A 21,194-nucleotide genomic window follows, 5' to 3' on the forward strand; every position below is an offset into this window, starting at 1 on the left:
TGAGCTATTACTGGAAAGCGGCGTCCGTGGGGCTAAACCACTCTGGTGGCTTCCAACAAATTGTGAAACCACAATAATTGGGGGTGGGGGGGTGGGGATATCCGGACCTCAGAGACCACAAGAAAAAGACACGGCATCAGGACCTATGGGAGTCAATTTTAATTAATTTGTTTTTTTAGGGTGGTGGAAAACAGCTCCACAGTCCTCACAGTGGGGAAGTTTATGGGAGGGGTCTTTTAAAAAATGAGAAATTAGCAGGAGGGAGTGCTGGAGAGGCTGCCTGTGGTTTAGCAGCTCCTTTAACAGAGGTGCATTATATCTTTGTGGATGAGAGGGCACTGTTTTCTCTCTATTTCTATGGTGTGGGGCCTCCTCTCCTCTGAATATTGACATGTCTTAGAATCTTGGTGTGTCTTCATTCAGCCCTGATGTGTTTCTCTCTCTCTCTCCATTCCCCCCTTCCTAAGAAGAGGCCACTGGATCAATCCAGCACCCTGTTCTCGCAGGGGCCGGCAGATAACGCGCAAGCAGGAAAACCCCCCCCCCCCCGTTCTCTTCCCACGGGGCAATCAGCATTCCCAGGCACACTTCACATCCCATCCAGACGCGGCTTGTGGTTTTTCTGCTACTTACGGGATCGCGAGTCGGCACAGCCGCTGCGTTTCAACATTTATTATTCAGATAAACACGCAACCCCTGCCGCTTCCGATATTGGTTACAGGAGTGGGATTTGATTTCCATCCTAATAGCAATTGGGCGCTATAAGCCAGCAAAATACCCACGGAAGGGGAGCTTAAGCTACCAGATGCCGCTTCCTGCCCGCCATGTTGCCTTAATTGTTCCGCAAATGATGGCACTTAAGGATTTAGTCTCGCTCGAGGTCCCAGCTGTGTGCCAAACAAGTGGCTGCTGCTTCGTCTGCTCCTGAGCTCAGCTTTAAGAGAAGAGGCCTGCTGTTCAATCTGAAAACGCCGGCTCCCTGCAGCGCCTACCAGGACAATAAGGGGTTTAGAGGTTTCTCTTTCTCTCTCTGCTCACCCTCTGGTTTCCATTCAGAACCGCTTCAATAATTTGCCGTCTCTTTGTTTTGATTTTTTAAGCAGCGCTGAGGTATGTTTGGTGGGGGTTTCTCCCATCTGTAACAAAGCTGGGACCCAAGCCACCATGGAGTGAAAATGGGCCCCTGGTGATGGATCAGTCGGCTGCCGACTTTGGGGAGGAAGCGCAGCTTGATGGCAGAGCACATGTTTGGCATGCAGAAGGTCCTCCTGGGCCCAGTTGTCACTGAGGTCAGCCTCTGCCTGGCCTGTACCGATTCAGGCTGCCGGTGCAGGTTCACACAGTTGCGGTTTTCCTCCATACAACATCATCTCTGCCCATTAAAATATAAACCTAGATGTTGGAGAGAAGAGTTGACATCTCGGCTTTCTTTGTGCCGGGACATTTTTATATGGGAGGAGCATTCAGCCATGCAAGTCCCCACTGGTAGCAGTACAGCCCCGGCGGCTTGGCTGTCTCAATGACAAGCAGGCCCAAGTTGGGCACCTCCTGTTGTTGCATCTTGGGGATAGGAAAGGGCCTCCATCTAAAACTCAGGAGAGTGCCTAAGTTTCAACACTCAGTATCCCCAGAGAGCAGCAGCCAAGGAAGAAGAAGAAGAAGAGTTTGGATTTGATATCCCGCTTTATCACTACCCTAAGGAGTCTCAAAGTGGCTAACATTCTCCTTTCCCTTCCTCCCCCACAACAAACACTCTGTGAGGTGAGTGGGGCTGAGAGACTTCAGAGAAGTGTGACTAGCCCAAGGTCACCCAGCAGCTGCATGTGGAGGAACCGAGACGCGAACCCGGTTCCCCAGATTACGAGACTAAACTCTTAACCACTACACCACACTGGCTCCCTATGCACCTTATAAAAACCTCACTTCTGATGCCAGCCCTGAGTTCCATGCCATCCCCCATGCGGGTAGCTGACTTCCAAAACATTAGCTGGGGGGGGGGGAGAAATCCCAAACTCTGTGAATGTTTATTTTTCCTTTGATGAGGCTGCTACCACAAACACAAACTTCTTATTCCTACATCATCATCCTTGATTAGTCAAGGGAAATTCCAGGCAGTCAGAGGTCAGGTGGCGAATGAGGTTCTATGATGACGCCACCCAGCAAAGCCTATCTCGCTGCCTGGTGATGTCACTGAGGTGATGCCATGATGCTGCCTAGCCGACCAGATTTGGTTAGGTGCTGACATCGCCACGAGCAAAGTCAATTCTTTGAGGGAGCATCCCTTTCAGTCTGAGCGGACGCTTTCGCCAAACCGTCATCAGCAAGTTTCATCAAAAAGGTTGGCAGCATAATCCTCACATGCTGTGCATTTAAATTTATTAGCCACGTCCTAATAAAGATTCTCTAGGCAATGTACAAGTTACATAAAGCAGCTTTCAAAGCTACAAAACTCCCACTATAAGCTGAAGACTAAAACAAATATCCAGCACAATTTTTTTTAGCTACCATGAAGTTTTTAAAAGCCACCCAACTATCCTCAAAAAGCAGAGACTCTGCTAAACATTATTATTAATTACAATTTATAGGCCATTTATATTGCAAAATGGCTTCTAAGGAGCTGCAGAAGGAAGTTCAGTAGGTAGTTACCCTTGGTGCCAGAAGCCTGAGAACATGGGGACTGGAAAATGCTGATTTCTGGGCTCTTGGCTCTTGATCCACCTTTCCTGGGCTCTGTGAGGAATCTTGTTTTCATGCTAGAAATTCCAAGGAGCCAAATGCAATGGGAGCTCATTGTGCCCATTGAGGCTAGTAGGATGGATGGCAGGGAGCTGAACAGCAGGTGGCGCCAAAGCCAAGAAAAGGCAGAGCCAGCTCATTCCAGTTTTGTCCCCGTGCTTCTCTTCCTCCCTGCTGAACTCTACAAGGGCAATGCTGAGACTAAGGAGAAGAAAGGCAGTGCCCCCACTCCCTGGACTGGTTGAGTAGCAAGGTAAACGGGGTGTAGGGGCCGAGTGAGGGCAAACACTCGGTTCGTTGGGCACTGCCCCGTTCTCCCTCGAACCAGCAGCCTCCACTGCCATCAAGTCATAGAATCATGGAATTGCAGAATTGAAAGGGTACCAAAGGGTCATTTATTCCAGCCCCCTGCAAAGCAGGAATCGCAGCTAAAGAATATCTTTGCAGATCGCCTACTGGGATGCCTCAATCCGTAGAGCACAATATTTAATCTCAGGGTTGTGGGTTTGAGCCCCACCTTGGGCAAAAGATTCCCACGTTGCAGGGGGTTGGACTAGATGACCCTCGGGGTACCTTCCAACTCAACAATTCTACGATTCCGTGGCCATACTCTGCATAAGGAGAAGGTGGGGTGACGAATGCCCTCGCTCCAAAGTGGAACAGGGTGTCTTTGTGACAGGGCTGCCAACTTTTTCTCTCTTGGGCCTTTCACAACTGCCTGACACAGACCTTTAGTAGGTGAGGCTTCCTATTCTGTCTCTTGACCTCTCCTGTTGGATGCCTGGATTCCAGGCAGCTGTGAAAGCTGCAGGCATTTTGGTACAAAGTTAGCATCCCCTTCTTAGTCGGAGGCCCTGTGGGAGCTTCTCCACGGCAAGACGTTACAATTGAGGGTTCTCTGGGTGCAGAACAGGGTTGAGCCACTAAAGTTCCTTTCGGTCTTCTCTTAGTGCTGCCCATCAGCTCACTTCAAAGAACATGAAGTTCTGGGAAACGAAACACAAAAAGGAGGTTGCAATCTTCTGTTTTGTCACAAACCGAGACGCATGAGCTAGAGCAGGCATCCCCAAACTGCGGCCCTCCAGATGTTTTGGCCTACAACTCCCATGATCCCTAGCTAACAGGACCAGTGGCCGGGGAAGATGGGAATTGTAGTCCAAAACATCTGGAGGGCTGAAGTTTGGCCTGAGCTAGAGTAACATAAATGGGGATACACATTTCATTGGGGAGGGATGACCAGCTTGGCCCAATTCTCAGGAAAAAAGGGAAAGCAAGTCAGTGCAAAAAAAGTGCCAAGCTCTTCTTGACTCATATGTCCTTTTTTTGGAGGTACTCATTGTCCATCTGTGGCTGCAAAAGGCAGCCAGCAGAGGGCACTATGAGCCTGTTGTCATGCAGGATGGGGAGGGGGAGATGCATACCCATAGCCAATATTTGGCTGACGTGCAGGAGTAACTTCCCTGTTGTTAGGAAAGGGGTTAAAAGGAATAAATTTGGGGAAACTTGAATCCAGACTAGAGAACCTCAGTCCCAGGGTCTAAATGCTGCCCTCTAAGTCTTCTCCACCTGGCTCTGAGAAGTCTCTGGGGTGCCGCACTCCTCACTGACTCTGCTTTGCCCCCCCAAGTGTTTTTGCCTGGCTGGGATACTGACTCACCGAGGACACACCGTGGCAACAATCCACAGCTTCACCACTTACCAGCAGGAATGCTGCAGCCAGGAGCAAAGCCCTCTCCTCATTGCTCAGGTCTGCTGCGGCTGCCGGAAAGAGAACTGGGTATTATTCACAAGAGGACAGAATATTGCCACACCAAGGACGCTTCCCTGCTCACTCCTGGGATGGGGTTGCTAAGGCCAACTTTGGTTTTCCAGTACTCTCCCACCGCATGCTAAATAGCTTTGACCATGCGCAGACGGCTTGTCCCCCAAGAAGGGGGGGGAAAGTCTTTTTCAAGACTGGGGTGAAGTTAAAGGGAGAAGTTATCTCTGAGCATGCACAAAGCACCTTCCTTTTGAAGAGGGAGCCTGCATTGAGCTAGATCTAATGTTTTCAAAGTGTGAAATTGGTCTCCCTGTGATGGGAACAAGTCAGTTCTAAGCTCTGGGAGGAGAAACCTCTCTTCCAACTTCCAACATTTGTGTTTTGTTGGGTTCAAGAGATGCAGTTACTTTTTATCAGTGCAAGGCTAGGAATCAAGCGCTCCCATTTCCATACTGATTGACAATATGGAGGGTTCTACATTTTCCCAGAGTTGCACACCTTCCCCCAGTCTAACAAAAATTTAGAGCTCTCTTCTGCCACTTTCACAGTCACTCCTGTGCATGTTTTTTTATTCCCATAAGGAAATCACCCAGAGCTCAAACGCCTTTCCCCCTTGGAGGTTAAAGCCTGCAGCCAAATGGTGCGGTCCTATCTAGCGAAGGCTGGTTCTCAGTTTCTCAGTTCCCTAGTCTTAAGTTATATTTGCCAAATTTCAGTCTCCATTATTTTTTAAAGTCCACATTAAACCCCACCAGCAAAACTCTCCTACTGTACATATGTTCCTATGCAATTTCCCCCAATAGATACATTCTGCATAGCCCTTCCTCTCAATATAGCACACTTTAAATGTTATCTTCAGCAACGTATGCATTTTGTGCACACCCTATGCATCTTAGTACGCATTACTGTACTTGGCCAGAGGAACTCATTGTGCAATTCAGACAAGTGTGCATTTCAAAAGACAGCCCTGTTTTGTTGTTGAAACCCATGTGTTGTTTCTGGAAGTGTGAATTAGGATGGTTCACCCTTCCAAGCACAAGCGGAATTGAATTTCTCCAGTCCTTTGCCCAAGAGGAGTAAGGGCCCCTGAGCTCCGCAAAGCTGGCTTCTGAGTGCTGCAGTATAAATGAAGAACGTGCAAAGCCCAGCTAAAGGCATTTGGATGACAAAGAGTGAGTGGACATGCATCAAAGGATTGACGGATAAGAGCTGGGGATTCCTCTCCTGCTATTGGAATGGAATACCCATCAGAGTCTGAGAAAGGCAACATCCTTCAAAGCTAAGAGCTGGGCTAGAGGAACTTGCTGGAGTCTGTTTTGCTGCTTGGATAACAGGAGAAATCTGTCACAGAGGCAGAAAACTGAGGTGGCTGAATCATAATAGAAACTGTAGAGTTGGAAGGGACCCCTGAGGGTCATCTAGTCCAACCTCCTGCAATGCAAGAATCTTTTGCCTAACATGGGGCTCGAACCCATAACCCTGAGAATAAGAGTCTTGTGCTCTATTGGCTGGGCACCTCAGAATGTGGGGGTTCTCTCTAGGGAGCTGGTGCAGGCATAAACTGCCCACTTGCTTGCTACTGAGTTCCACTGAATAAGAGGTTTACTTCTATGTAGAGGGGAGGGAATCCAACAGGTGAACCCTTTCTGAATCAATATGTCAACTGAAAGGCTGCCATTTGCACTTCTCCGAATTTTGCAGTGCACTTCTACAGCCAAGTGGTGTGTATAAAGGCGTATGTACTAACTAGGCTAAAGCGTGCATTAAAACACATATGTTAGTGGAAACAGGCATGCAAAAATGCCGTACCTAAGGGCACCCCCTAAATTTGTTGTGGGGTCCCCCCCCAAAAAAGAAACATCTGAAGTAGATCTGGGGATTGCATGAGGGACACAGGGCCAGAGGAGAGGTGAGAAAACCCTCTGCAAAAGGAGGCTTTGCAGGCACCCACAAGGTCCATTTGAACAAGCCCCACCCTCACTTGCCTCCCCCCAGGTGTCGTACTGAATGTCATGTGTAGGGCAGGTGGGCATAGCCTCCCTGAATCACCCTCGTGGTCCAGATGGAGAGGTCTGGGTTGCCTGTTTATGCCCATTGGATGGAGGTACCCCATCTCTGCCCTACAAAGTCCCCCCCCCGGTGTTTTGTTTCTGTGATGTTACGTCTTTGTGCATCAGAGGTAGGAAGTGTCCCCCCCTTCTTCTCTTCCCTCTCCTCCCCGCTGCATTAGCATGCTAGCAACATTTTAGAGGCGCCCTGAGCACTTCTGCAAACGCTAAACTAAGGACTCTGATTTTTAAAAAGAATATTAGCATAATATAGGCAGACAACAAGTCGATGTCACAGCTGACAATCAGGTCACAATGTTTTGTCTTCTGCCCAAAAGAGGATGGGAATTCTCCTACCCATGTCCACTCCAAAGGTCTCGTGATCCATGTTGCGTTCCTCCTTGAATCCCGGCCACTTCTTCCAAATAGTGGCTACCATGCCATCGGTGGAGGAGAGGACCTGGAGAGAGGAGGAGCAGAGGTCATGCTCAATGATCAACATGGGAGAAGCTTTCCTTGAACGCTGCACTGAGCTGGGAGCCAAGACACTTTGCTACCTGAGGCAGAGAACAAGATGCCTCAGATGGCTGCTGACCCTCACCTTGGCAATGGTAGTGGGAGAAGGTCCTCCACACCTGATGGAAGCAGGCTAGCTTTGAAAGCTCTGGGAAGACTGCTCTGTCTTCCAAAAACTCAGTGCCACTGCCCATTATGTACCGCCTGAGACAGATGCCTCACCTTGCCAAACGGTAGGGCCGGACCTACAGGGAACCATCTCCCCACAATGATGTAATTGTGAGCAAGCACCTTGGGCTCTCCCTTCTTGAGACAAGGGTGCTCCAGCTGGGCTTTCGTTGAAGGAGCAAGTCAAGGGTGTGGAGCTAACTTTGAAAGGCGTCAACAGCCCCTGGCAAGATTACAGGCCTCTTGAATTGAAGTGACACTCTGTCATCCGTGGGTGAATGATCACATCAAGCCAGCGGAGCTGTGGTGATGATGAAGTGTCATTGGGAAGATAATGAGAGCGAATGGAGTGCTCCCTGCCCTCGCTTTCAGGCAGCCTTCGCCAACCTGGTGCCCTCCAGATGTTCTGGATTGCAACATCTGGAGGGTACCGGATTGGCGAAGGTTGATGGTGGTGGCTTATTTTCAACAGCACTGCTGGGACTTGGATGGGTGGAAGGGCCTTCTCAGGGCCAGATTGAGACCCTCATAAGCACTGAAAGGATTTTGGTGCCCCCATATATATCAAATTCAAAATATAAACCATAATAAATTGTATAGTAAATGTATACTTTTTGAAATGAAACGAAACCTGCAGTAAGATGGAAAATACTGTTTATGTTTGTATACTTTGTATTTGGAGAAAATTCTACTTTTTCTAATTGCAAAGTTCTTTGACCTGATCCTTAAAACTAATCTAACATCACACATCTGCTTCTATGCTTAGTAGAGATAAGGCATCCAGGGTGCCTTGTGGCATAGCGGTTTTGTTGGGATTTTTAATATGCTTCAGCTAAGAAAACAAACACTCAGCTGCGCAATTTGTGACCATTAATGTTAAAAAATATATGAAAGCAAATGTCTACATTTGGAAAGGCACACTCAATATTGTCTTCAATGATTTTATAAAATTCAGCCTAGCTGAATCTTGTTTTTACACGTACATATCATTGTTGTTGTTGTTGTTTAGTCGTTTAGTCGTGTCCGACTCTCCGTGACCCCATGGACCAGAGCACGCCAGGCACTCCTGTCTTGCACTGCCTCCCGCAGTTTGGTAAAACTCATGTTCGTAGCTTCGAGAACACTGTCTACATATCATTAATCTCTATTATTACTATTTTATTATTGTATATATGTGTGAGAGTGAGAGTATGGAAGTGAGAGCTGGACATAAAGAAGGCTGATTGTCGAAGAATTGATGTTTTTGAATTATGGTGCTAGAGGAGACTCTTGAGAGTCCCATGGACTGCAAGAAAATCAAACCTATCCATTCTGAAGGAAATCAGCCCTGAGTGCTCACTGGAAGGACAGATCATGAAGCTTAGGCTCCAATACTTTGGCCACCTCATGAGAAGAGAAGACTCCCTGGAAAAGACATTGATGTTGGGAAAGATTGACGGCACTAGGAAAAGGAGACGACAGAGGACAAGATGGTTGGAGAGTGTTCTCGAAGCTACGAACATGAGTTTGACCAAACTGTGGGAGGCAGTGCAAGACAGGAGTGCCTGGCGTGCTCTGGTCCATGGGGTCACGAAGAGTCGGACACGACTAAACGACTAAACAACAACAAAATCCAGCCCTGGGCCACCACCTTCCGCCCTGGAAGGAGTGTTGATCTCTCTGGCAAAGCAAAGCTTACTTCCCCCTTCCGAGATGCCTGTTTCCCATCTGTCGTGGGCCCCTCGACCTCATTTCGTACCTGGAACTCCTGTTCAGAGAAGCACCGTGTAGGAATGCAGGAGCCATAGATCTTCATGGTGGCAAAACCACGGGCACCGCTCACTTCCAGGAGATGGGAGAAGGTGCGGCACCTAAGTACATCAGAAGGTGAGTTTTGGGGGAGGCACAGAGACAGTAGAGGGAGCAGCTGTGGGGTGGGGATTGGGATAAATCTCCAAGCCAACAGGACAGAGGGAGCCCACCCACCCCCAACAGGGGGTCAGTTCATACTGCTTAGTTCAAATGTCGACGATAACGCAGAGCTGGGGAACTGAAATTGGCCATGTCTACATGGTTCACCCACACCCCAAAACATTTTATTTCATTGGTATATTTTGTTAATTTATATCCTGCTTTGTTTACAGTGGTCTCTAAGACCCAGAACAGTGGAACCTCGGTTTTCGAGTGTCTCAGGGGTCAAACGTTTCGGTTTTCGAATGCCAAAAACCCGGAAGTAATTGCTTCCATTTTCAAACATGCCTCGGACGTTAAACAACTTCCGCTGAGTGTTTTTCTATTTTCTCAATGGATTTTGCCGACTGCCCATTGCGCCTCGGTTTTCGAAGGTTTCGGAAGTCGAATGATCTTCCGGAATGGATTACATTAGAAAGCCAAGGTTCCACTGTACAATAAAAGAGTTAGAATGATTAAAATTACAATTCGGTTAAAAGCCTGCTGGAATAAATAGTCTTCAGCAGATGCCTGAAGTTCAAAATGGAGGAGTCTTGCCAGCGTACCGTAGGAGTCAACTCCTAGGGGCCGTGGAGGCACAATAAAATATTTGAGGGGGGCCGGCCCCCCACAAAGCTGATGGCCAATCCCATTCAAATGGTGTGTATGCATTGCATCATGTGGCTGATTATGTGGGGCAGGGCTTACTTGAGCCCCTGAAATATTTTATTCAAGTTTGAACCCCTGCCTGTCAGAAATCAACTGGAAGGGAAGACCACAAAATTGGACCCACAATAGTCAATGCAAATCTCCTCATCCGAGCTATGGGGGACCCCTAACAGCGACTCCCCTGTAAACCTCAGAGATCAATAAAGAACTTAAGAGATCGGGCGGTCCCAGACGTATCTGGGAACCCAGTTGTCCAAGGCCTTGAATCTCTCCTGCTGGCATATTGGCCAGCCAGTGCAAGCTTTTGAGCACCGGGTTAATGTCCTGGAATGGTCTGCCCCCATCAACAGTCCAGCTGGAGTGTTTTACACCAGCCGGAGCTTCCGGATCAGGCCCAATGGCGGCCCCACATTTTCAAATCAGAGCAGATCTGCCAGGTGTTGTTGGACTCGGCCTGAGCCAGACGGGACAGTAATCAGGGATGGTGGGAGATGTTCCCTACCATGCTGAATTCAAGTGTGACCAACAGACAGATCCCAGGGACTGGTAGGTAGATAAATCCCACCAGAGGAGTGTACAGGTTATGATGGGTTATAGATTCATAGAATCATAGAGTTGGAAGAGACCACAAGGGCCATCCAGTCCAACCCCCTGCCAAGCAGGAAACACCATCGGTTTTCTGACGGATGGCTGTCAAGCCTCCTCTTAAAGACCTCCAAAGAAGGAGACTCCACCACACTCCTTGGCAGCAAATTCCACTGTCGGACAGCTCTTACTGTCAGCTCTTACTTATGTTTCCTAGCAGGCAACAGGGCTGCCTTAAAAGTTAGGCTCAAGGTATGTAGCAGCCAAGAATATTTGGGCATCTCATGCATGCTCCAATGACATGGACAACCGCTCGCCTCTGAACCCTCCTGCCACCATCCTTGTTTGAACTGGCAGCACCCATCCCTCCCACACCTCTGGCGCACGGTGCCAACAAGCTGGTTATCGCCGGTGAAAGCCACCATCTCCATCTGGCAGCAAGGGAGACAGCCGAGGCCCAGTCGGAAAGGTCTGCAGAACCACAGGACGACATGGCCTTCCTGATCTTGGAGGCAAAGGTGGCAGGGGCGGGCAGGGCCACACAGGTGAAAGCAGCAGTTGTTGCATTCTGAGAGAGAAGGAGAGAGGTGGACAGTCAAGGCGCAGGCATGGAGCCTATTCCCCTCCTGCCCCCAAGGGGGTGCTGTTGCTTTTTCAGCTGATGGCTCTGCTGCTGCTGCTGCTGCCAGAATTGTACCAATTTCTTATAGGAATATCTCAGGGCCACTCCTACATGCAAACGTCTGGCTCACCCAAGACTTTACAGAACCTTTATTCCAGTGATTTTTTTTCTTTAAAAACACGTTTAGGGGTACTCTCCTTTTGACTCAAGAAAATCACGATTTTATAGTTTGAATCAGGAAAATTAAATACGTTAAATGGACCAAAGTATTCACAAGTATGCGTACCCCTGTGTCCCCCCCAGAAAAAAGCACTTTTTTCTCAGTAATTATGGGACCCACGGGCGGAGAATACTTTTACATATCTTTGTTTTTTTAAAAAAAAATTCAGTTTTTGATGTTAACATTATTTCCAAACACTTCAAACATTTTCCATATATACAATACTGGGATTATACAAGCCCCTTGGAATCCTCCACCCCTGCCCCCCCCCTGGTTTCCATAATCTACCCTCTTTTCTTGCATATAATTATAATTATCCATTCTATTTCATCTCCTTATTTACTTTTACATATCTTTGTTATTTGTTAAGGGAATATTTGTATGAACAGATACTTTATTTGGACCTGCAATTTTGTACTTATCTCTTCCCGGCTGTGACGCTACTCTCTCTCTCTCTCTCTCTCTCTCTCTCTCTCTCTCTCTCTCTCTCTCTCTCTCTCTCCCTCTCCCTCTCCCTCTCCCTCCTTCCCCCCCTCTCTCTCTCTCTGTTTTCTTCTCTGTTGTGTTTGCACTTTTTAACACAATCAATACAAATATTAAATACCAGAACTGTAGTGGTTGTTGTCTGTATTTTGGCATAACATAACTATTTAAGTATAAATTTTTGTATGGTTTTTTTTGGGGGGGAAACCACTGATTAATACAGAAAGGGGTGGTGGTGGAATGGATTTATGAATGAACTCGTGCAAAATGTACGCAGGCAATAAACAGAATGATCCATCCTGGGACTGAAGCACATTATTTTTTGTTATTACGACTACTGTTTTCTCCTGCTTGAAAAAATGGCTTCAAGTTACAAGGAAGGAGATTCTGACTCAACCTCAGGGAAAACTTTCTGACGGTAAGAGCTGTTCAACAGTGGAACAGACTCTTACAAGAGGTGGTGGACTCTCCTTCCTTGGAGGTTTTTAAGCAGAGGTTGGATGTACTGGAAAGACTTGAGGTTTCAGAGTAATCCACCCAGTGGCAGACGGAATAACTGTTGATTCTAGGTATTGGAATTTATTACAGCGCCATCTGGGGGTGGTTGGGTTATTGCAGGTTAACTGTAGGAATTTATTAATACTGGTCCCCCTAGTGGTGAAGAGGGGAATTTCCCCTCTTTCCTGTTTTTTTGTAGAAGAATGGCTGGTAAAGAAGAAAGGAAGGCAGCAAGCACACCAAAAGATAGAAGAGGTTCAAAGCAAGAAGAAGTCAAGGATTTAGAAGCTCTATGGCAAAAAATTAAAGATGAATTTAAACACAGTGAACAACGAATGGATAAAAAATTGGGAGAGATCGATAAGAAGATTGAAGGAGCTGTGGGAGAATTATCAACTCAAATAAAAGATTTGTCGGTGAGATCCAAAACAATGGAAGAAACAATCAAGAAGACCCAAAAGGAGGTAAAGGAGGTTAAAAAAGAGACTGACAAAGTGAAAGATAGTATGAAGAAAATGGACCGGGCACATGAACAAATGCTTGATAATTTGGCATTAATTGAAATGAAGCAAAGGCAATTGAATTTGAAATTAAGGGGTATCCCTGAAGAATCGGGAGAAGATATTAAGTCAAGGATAATTGCCGAATTGGCGAAATGGATGGGAAAGACGGATGAAGAAGTGAGCCAGACAATTGTGAATGTATTCAGAATTAAGGTAAAATCAGCAAAGGCCAAGGCAAGGAAAGCACCTGGTGATTGCGTGGTGGTTCTCAATACAATGGAGATGAAAAATGAGATTTTAAGTTTGAGCTTCACCAACAAGCTAATCATCGGAGGCAAGCCTATAATCGTGTTTAAAGAAATTCCTGGAAGATTTTTGAAAAAACGTGACAATTATAAAGCAATGGTGGCCCTGCTTAGGAAAAATGGAATCCAGCATAGATGGGAATACCCCGAAGGAATAATGTTTTTTTATAAAGAGAAAAGACATGTGCTGACAAGTATGCATGACATTGGGAAATTCTTGAGAAAGTATGAAAAATTCTTGGGAGAGCTGAGCCCAGACCTGGTTATCCTAGCTGAAGCGACTGCAGAAGAGGAAGAAGAACCAAAACCACAAAGAAGGAGAAGAAAGAAAAAAGAAGGAGAGGAAGAGAAATCAGAAGAAGAAGAACAGGAAAAAGAGGAAGAGGATAAAGAGTCAGAGAGTGAAGAAGAGGAAGAAGATAAAGATTTAAGTAAAGAACCCGACCAAGACTAGATAAAATCCTATCTTCCTGATATTAGGAAGTAAAATGGCATCATTGAAGATACATACTTGGAATGTACATGGATTGAATAATAAAGTGAAAAGAAATAAAATTGATCATATTTTGAAGAAGAAAAATTTGGATATAATCTGTCTTCAGGAAACACATGTGGCGAAAAAACACAATTATATTCTTAGAAATAAAAGGTTGGGTAAAGAATTTATAAATTCAGTAGAAAATAAAAAGAGAGGAGTGGTTTTGTACATAAAAGACAAATTGGACCCAAATCTGATGTTTAAAGATGAAGAAGGAAGAGTGATAGCGGTCCAAATATCGACCCAAGGAGAAAAAATGTTGGTGGTGGGAATTTATGCACCGAATGAAAACAAAGCGGAATTTTATAAGAATTTGGAAGAAAGGTTAGCAGAGTATATGGACCAAAAGATAGTGCTTATGGGTGATTTCAATGGAGTGACAGTACCAGAATTGGACAGGACAAAGAAAAGGAAGAATGAAGGCAAGTTACCAAAATCCTTCTTTGAATTGGTAGAAAACCTGGGCCTAGTGGATATTTGGAGGTTAAAGCATCCTACGCTTAAACAGTTTACATTCTTTTCAGAACCAAATCAAAGTTCTGGAAGAATAGATCATATATGGATCTCCAAGGAACTAGTACCCAGGGTGAGTAAAATAGAGATAATACCACGAACACTATCAGATCACAATTCAATATTTATGGAAATGAAAAGCAAAGATCAGAATTCTTTTAGGTGGAGAATGAATGAGGAGCTTTTCGAAGATAAAGAGGTGGTAGTAAAAGCTAAGAATATCCTGAAAGATTATTTTCATTGGAATCTACATAAAGACACTGGACTTGATATGGTATGGGATGCAAGTAAAGCAGTAATGAGAGGCTTTCTAATACAGCAAAACAGTTTCCTGAAACGAAAGAAAGAAAAGAAGAAGGAGGAAATCCTGAAGTGCCTCATGGAAAATGAGAAAAACCTGATAGATAAACCAGAGAATCAACAAATCAAACATAACATAAAGATGTTACAGACACAATTCTCTATGTTGATCAGTCAGGAGATAGAATGGAAAATAAAGCAGATGAGACAAAAAAATTTTGAATCAGCGAACAAAACAGGAAAATTATTGGCATGGCAATTAAGGAAACGTCAAAATCAAAATATGATAGTGAAGATAAATATGGAAGGAAAAGTGACTGAGGAGCCAAAGGAAATAAAGAAAGCCTTTCAAAAGTTTTACAAAGAGTTGTATTGTAAAAAGAAAGAAGAGGAGAAGAAGATCAGTGATTATTTAAGCAAACATGGATTGAAACAAATCCCAGAAGAGGAAAGAAAGAAACTCAATAATAGGATAACAAGGCAAGAAGTACACCAGGCAATATCGAGAATGAAAGTAGGAAAAGCCCCAGGACCAGATGGATTATCAGCAAAATATTATAAAGTTTTAAACGGACAGCTGATACCGATTTTAGAAGAAGTGATGAATGATATTCTTGCAGGAGGAAAGATCCCAAATACATGGAAGGAAGCGTATATTACATTGATTCCAAAACCAGGAGCGGATGGATTAGAAGTCAGAAATTATAGACCAATTTCTTTATTGAACAACGATTATAAGCTGTTTGCAGACATTATGTCCAAGAGATTGAAAGAAGTTTTGAAGGAAATGATATATAAGGATCAAGCTGGTTTCCTTCCTGGTAGACAGTTAAAGGACAACGTCAGACATATAATAGATGTAATAGAATATCTGGAAACCAAGATAGATAAGCCAGCAGTATTAATGTTTGTGGATGCAGAGAAAGCATTTGACAATATATCTTGGCAGTTTATGAAGAAAAATCTGGAATCAATGGTTGGCAAAGACTCTTTTTTGAATGGGATTGAGGCAATATATTCAGAACAAAAAGCAAGATTGATAATTAATAACACATTAACGGAATATTTTGACATTACAAAAGGAACTAGACAGGGGTGTCCCTTATCCCCTTTATTATTCATCATGGTCCTGGAAGTACTACTGAATAGATTAAGAGATCTTCCAATTATTAGAGGAATTAAAGTAGGTGCAAAGCAATTTAAAGTGAAAACCTTCGCGGATGATTTGGTCTTAACTCTAGAAAATCCTAATGAAAGTGTTGCAGCGGCTATAGAAGAAATTGAGAAATTTGGACAATTAGCAGGATTTAAATTAAATAGACAGAAAACAAAGGTGATGGCAATGAATATGACGAAAGAGGAAAAGCAAGAGTTACATCTAAAATATGGGTTTGATGTGGCAAAAAAAGTAAAATACCTTGGAATATGGATGACAGCAAAGAACATTAATTTATATAGTGATAATTATGAACCAGTATGGAGAGAAATAAAGAAAGACCTGGAAAGATGGACTAATATGAACATGTCATTCTTAGGAAGAATAGCAGCAATTAAGATGAATATTTTACCTAAAATGTTATTCTTATTTCAAACTATACCTGTGGTGAAGGGTACAAGACAATTTCAAGAATGGCAAAAGATTTTGTCAAGATTTCTCTGGCAGGGGAAAAAACCTAGAATAAAACATAAAATCTTGGTAGACAGAAAAGAAAGAGGTGGTTTCTCCCTGCCAGATTTAAGACTTTATTATGAAGCGTCTTGTATGTGTTGGATTAAAGAGTGGATAACGTTGAAAAATACTGACCTGCTAGATTTGGAAGGTTTTAACAATAGATTTGGGTGGCATGCATATTTATGTTATGACAAAAAGAAGTCTCATACTGGGTTTACCAATCATGTGATAAGAAGATCTCTGTACGAGGTGTGGGAAAGAAATAAAATGCTGTTAGAGACCAAAAAACCATGGTGGGTTTCACCAGCAGAGGTATTAACAGTGAAGAAAGTAAATATGGAGGGGAGGTGGGCCACTTATGAGGAAATTTTGATAAGAACTGATAAAGGATGGAGACTTAAACCCTATGAAGAAATTAAAGGAGTTTTAACAGGATGGATTCAATACCATCAAATAAATGATGTTCTTAGGGAAGACAGGAAAATAGGTTTTGAGGATAAAAGGTCCAAATTCCAAATAGAAGTGCTAGAAGGCAAAACAAAGCTTCTGTCAAAAATGTACAATTTGTTATTAGAATGGTATACGAAGGATGAGTTGACAAAAGAAGTGATGATCAAGTGGGCAAAAGATTTTGGGCACAATATTGATTATGACGCGTGGTTGAAATTATGGATTCAAACGTTGAGATTTACAGCATGTACTGCCTTGAAAGAAAATGTGTATAAGATGATGTACAGATGGTATTTAACACCAGTTAAATTAGCCAAAATGTATAGAATGAGTGACAAAACTTGCTGGAAATGTAAAGAGAGAGATGGTGAATTTTATCATATGTGGTGGACATGCGATAAGGTAAAAAGATTTTGGGAGATGTTATATAATGAGTTGAAAAAGATGTTTAGATATACCTTCCCAAAAAAACCTGAAGCATTTTTACTAGGAATAATGGGAGGAGAGATTAGAAAAGAAGATCAAGTATTGTTTATGTATGCGACAACCGCGGCTAGGACTTTGTTAGCCCAAAAATGGAAATTACAAGAAATTCCAACGATTGAGGAGTGGCAGATTAAAATGATGGACTATGCTGAACTCGCAAGGATGACTTGCAAGATCCGCGACCAGGGGGAGACAAGGTTTCAAAAAGACTGGAGTAAATATGTGGATTATATGGAGAAAAACTGTAGATCTTTAAAAACACTTGCAGGATTGAAATAAATCCTATGAATTGACCAAACAGTCAAAAAGGAACTGCAAAAATGTAGTAAACAAGAAACCCGCATGAAGGGAGGGGGGGAAGTCGTAGCTCGGCAGAGCAAAATGTTAGATGAAAATTTATAATGTTGTGTATAAAAGAATGTTTTTTTTATTATTTTAATCGGATAAATTGGAAATTGAATAAAAATTATTTAAAAAAAAAAAAAAAAAAAAAAAACAACTGTCAGGGATGCTTTAGCTGAGATTCCTGCATTGCACGGGGTTGGACTAGATGACCATTGGGGGTCCCTTCCAACTCTGCAATTCTATGATTCTATACTGCTATCATTACTATTATTACTACTGCTGTTGCTGCTGCTTTCCCCTGGGGCTGAACCTCTTCTCCATCTCTTTCTGATGTGGGAACTCCCAGAAATTCAGTGGCTGTACTTAACCTTCGGTGGCCAACAGCAGGAGTCCCCTTTTGCCTGCCGTGCCTCTGATGACGTAGCTTCTTCCTTGGGAGCTGCTGACAAGCCCTGCAGCAAGAAGGGGGCACAAAGACACCGGAAGCCGCCTTAGGCTGAGACACACCATTGGTCCATCTAACTCAGTATTGTCTACACTGACTGGCAGCAGCTCTCCAGGGTTACAGTCTGGACCGGAATGCTGGACTAGATGGACCTTTGGCCTGATTCAGCAAACAGGTTCCTGCTCACATTCTCGTGTACACACAATGCGTTAGAAAACATCAATCAGCAGTTCTGGGTCCTTGCCAGGCTTTCTGGGGACTCTAACAACCCTTGCCACACAGGAGAAGTCAGTCATTTTCAAGGCCAAGGAGCCAGTCATCCTAGCTCAGTGATGGCGAACCTATGACACACGTGTCAGACGTGACATGCAGAGCCCTCACTGCTGGCACACGCCCCATCGGCCCATTCGCGCTGTTGTTGTTGTTGTCCCCCCCCCATTTGTTCTCCCGCTCCTCCTCACGCTACAGCTTGTCTCCGCTGTTAAAACCCGGATCCCTTTTTGTTCTTGTTGTTGCTGGTAGCCAGAGATTGGTTTTTTAACCCTTTCTGTGCTGTTTTTTCTGGCGCTTTGGCAGACGATGATTGGGTGTCACAGCGTTCATTTTTTAACCCATTCTGTGCTGGTTTTTTGGCGCTTTGGCAGACTATGTCGGCGCTGTGTGTTAGTTCCAGCGAAGCTATTATTAGTCATTTATTTCTGTTCTCTTCCCCCCCCCCAAAAAAAGTGCAGCAGCTTTGGGGCACCCCCAAAAAAAGCAAAGCAACTTTTGCACCCCCCCAAAAAACCTCCAAAATTTTGGTCAGCAGCTCCCCCCAAAAAAACTCAACAACTCTGGGCACTTTGTGATAAATAAGGGGTTTGGGGTTTGTTTTGGTTAAATAATTAGTTTTTGGTTTATTAAATACAGTTATATATTACAATTATACTTTTTTGTTATCTAAACTATAAATATCGCGAAATTATGGGTTTTTTCTCTCGAAGTGACACACCACCCGAGTTCTGCTCGGTTTTTTGGTGAATTTTGACACACCAAGCTCAAAAGGTTGCCCATCACTGTCCTAGCCTTTGCAGGACAGATGTCCTTCTGACTTGTGGGATCACCCCCAGAGCATTTGCCGACCGAGGAAGACAACACCCCTCCCAAGTCATTTCCGTTCGGTATCCCTGCTACAAATAAATGCTTAAACAGGGAAGTCATCCTACCAGGCGGTGACAGTGAACTCTAAGCAAAGGTTCGATTTTTCAATCTGAGGACCATATTTCCTCTCTGGGGAGCCACATGTCCATGGGGGGCGGGGCCAGAGGCAAAAGTAGGTGGAGCAATGGGCGTGAAGGATACATTCCAGCCATGCACAAACCATAGGTTTCTACACAAACACACCCACCCCTATCTTCATCCAGGCAGGCAAGCAGCAAGACTCCGTTTCAAGGACGCTTTTGCTGCGATTGCTGCATTGCAGAGGGTTGCACAGAATGGGGTCTCTTCCATCTCTACAATCCTATTATTTTATCTCAGCCAGTTGAAAGCACTGAAGGAAGAGAGGCAGTAAGGGGTGTGGCTTTGGGAAGGGGTGTGACCCGGGGAGACTCTCGAGGGCCAGATAGTGTGGTCGGGAGGGCCACTTGCCCCACCCCCCTGGGCTTCAAGTCCCCCACGGTCCCACCCCCTGCTCAAGTCTCCTTGGGCACCAGAATGGGTCCTTTTTTAAAAAAAACATAAACAAAACAGTATTAATAATATATCCAAATAATAATTATAACAAAACTATGAAAAATCCTAATCATCAGACAAGAGAAAAAACTCATAATGAAGACAAATGAAAATAAACAAAATCAAATCTTCATTCAAATAATCATTCATGCTTAACCCACTATTCTTTCCAGGTTCTGATCTTATCCACCTTGACCATTTGTTCTGTTAAAAGAAAAGCTTGATTTTCCTCCCCCTTACCCCTCCACCCCTGTTGACTTCCAGTCATTTCTATATGTTGATTATAGTTCTTTCTTCTGATGCATACTTGATTCAGTTTTTCCTTTTCTCTAGTTTCCTTGCCCTTCATATCTCTGCCACAAGATTCACTTATCCTACCCTATGATTCAAAGGATTCCCAATTTTTACCCGCTTTCTCCCTACCCAATCTTTTTGAAATCCCATTTTTGATAGCCAAATTCTTATATCCCACTAATTTCATCTGCCAATCTTTTATATTCGGAATTTTATCACTTTTCCAATTTTGTGCGATTAGAACTCTGGCGGCTATAGTACTGTGCATTACCATACACCTGTCTTTGGCCTTGATTTCTTCATTTAACATGCTCAGGAGAAAAATCTCTGGTTCTTTTTTAAATGAATTTTTTACTATCTTTTTTAACTCCTTGTATACTTCATCCCAAAAGTTTCTTATTTTTTTGCACCACCACCAAATGTGTATAAATGTTCCGGTCTCTTCCTTGCACCTCCAGCAAGTATTGTTGTTTCCCTTATAAATCTTTGCCAGTCGCACCGGGGTTAGATACCACCTAAATTGCATTTTGTAGATGTTTTCTTTCAAATCGTAACTTGTAATCAATTTAATGTCCCTTAGCCATAATTTCCCCCCAACTCTCATACATAATTGGTTTACCCATATCCTTCGCCCTTCGCCCAGAATGGGTCCTTACCGTGGTGCTCAGCCTTGGAGGTGATGCAAAGCTCTTGGGCCCCCGCCAGTAACTGCAGTTCAGGATGAGTGCCGGCCTCTCGGTGCCACGAGGGACCCAACTCTCCTTCTTGACCCCCTCCATAGGCTGGTGGCACCAGAGGTAAATCCAGGGCACGCTGGCACTTCGTTCTGGAGGGCGCTGTTTCATAACGCATCCAAGCCTCCGTGCTGCAGTTGTACCCCTGGGTGCCCCATGTGTTGACCACCTGCAGGGGGTGCCTCTGAAGCCGTGTTGAATCTGACTCAGTAGCCAAGACTTCACCGCTGCGGCCCTCCTGAGATGCCTCCCCAACCAGGAGCTCTGGGGCATCGTCCCACTTCAGTGACTTGGCCACAGATTCAATGTGTCTCTCCCGTGTCAGGTGTCCAAAGGGGGAAGGCTGGGAGTTGATCACAGACATCTCAAGGAGACGTGGGACTCTGGAGGCAACAGCCACGGACCAGGGAGGAGGAGGAGGAGGAGGAGGAGGAGGAGGAGGAGGAGGAGGAGGAGGAGGAGGAAGCCTAGGACGGAGACTGCCACCTCCAGCAAACCCAGCCTCTAATCCCCATCCCCATTCCTCCTAGTGTTCCCATGCCAACTACCCGGATCCGCCCTGTTGTGCAGGGACAATGGCGTCACTGGAGCGCAGAAGGGTATATGCATCAGATGAAGCAGAGGGCATGAATGGCAAAAGGAAACTTTCCGGAGGCAAGG

General features: G+C 44.7%; 1 protein-coding gene across 1 annotated transcript; it reads right to left on the reverse strand.

Annotated features, from left to right (window-relative positions):
* Nucleotides 1-2,359: 2,359 nt before the first annotated feature.
* Nucleotides 2,360-21,027, reverse strand: LOC132592136 (phospholipid scramblase family member 5-like). The gene is made up of 7 exons (XM_060274298.2): nucleotides 20,457-21,027; nucleotides 17,717-17,800; nucleotides 10,789-10,981; nucleotides 8,969-9,080; nucleotides 6,904-7,006; nucleotides 4,436-4,494; nucleotides 2,360-3,722 (listed from the first exon to the last, which is right to left on the reverse strand). Exons 1-7 carry the CDS (start codon nucleotides 20,896-20,898, stop codon nucleotides 3,696-3,698), a joined length of 1,020 nt encoding a protein of 339 aa, XP_060130281.1. The 5' UTR covers nucleotides 20,899-21,027; the 3' UTR covers nucleotides 2,360-3,695.
* Nucleotides 21,028-21,194: the final 167 nt, after the last annotated feature.

The sequence above is a fragment of the Zootoca vivipara genome, chromosome 5, assembly GCF_965207765.1.
Source record: "Zootoca vivipara chromosome 5, rZooViv2.hap1.1, whole genome shotgun sequence".
Lineage (NCBI taxonomy): Eukaryota > Metazoa > Chordata > Lepidosauria > Squamata > Lacertidae > Zootoca > Zootoca vivipara.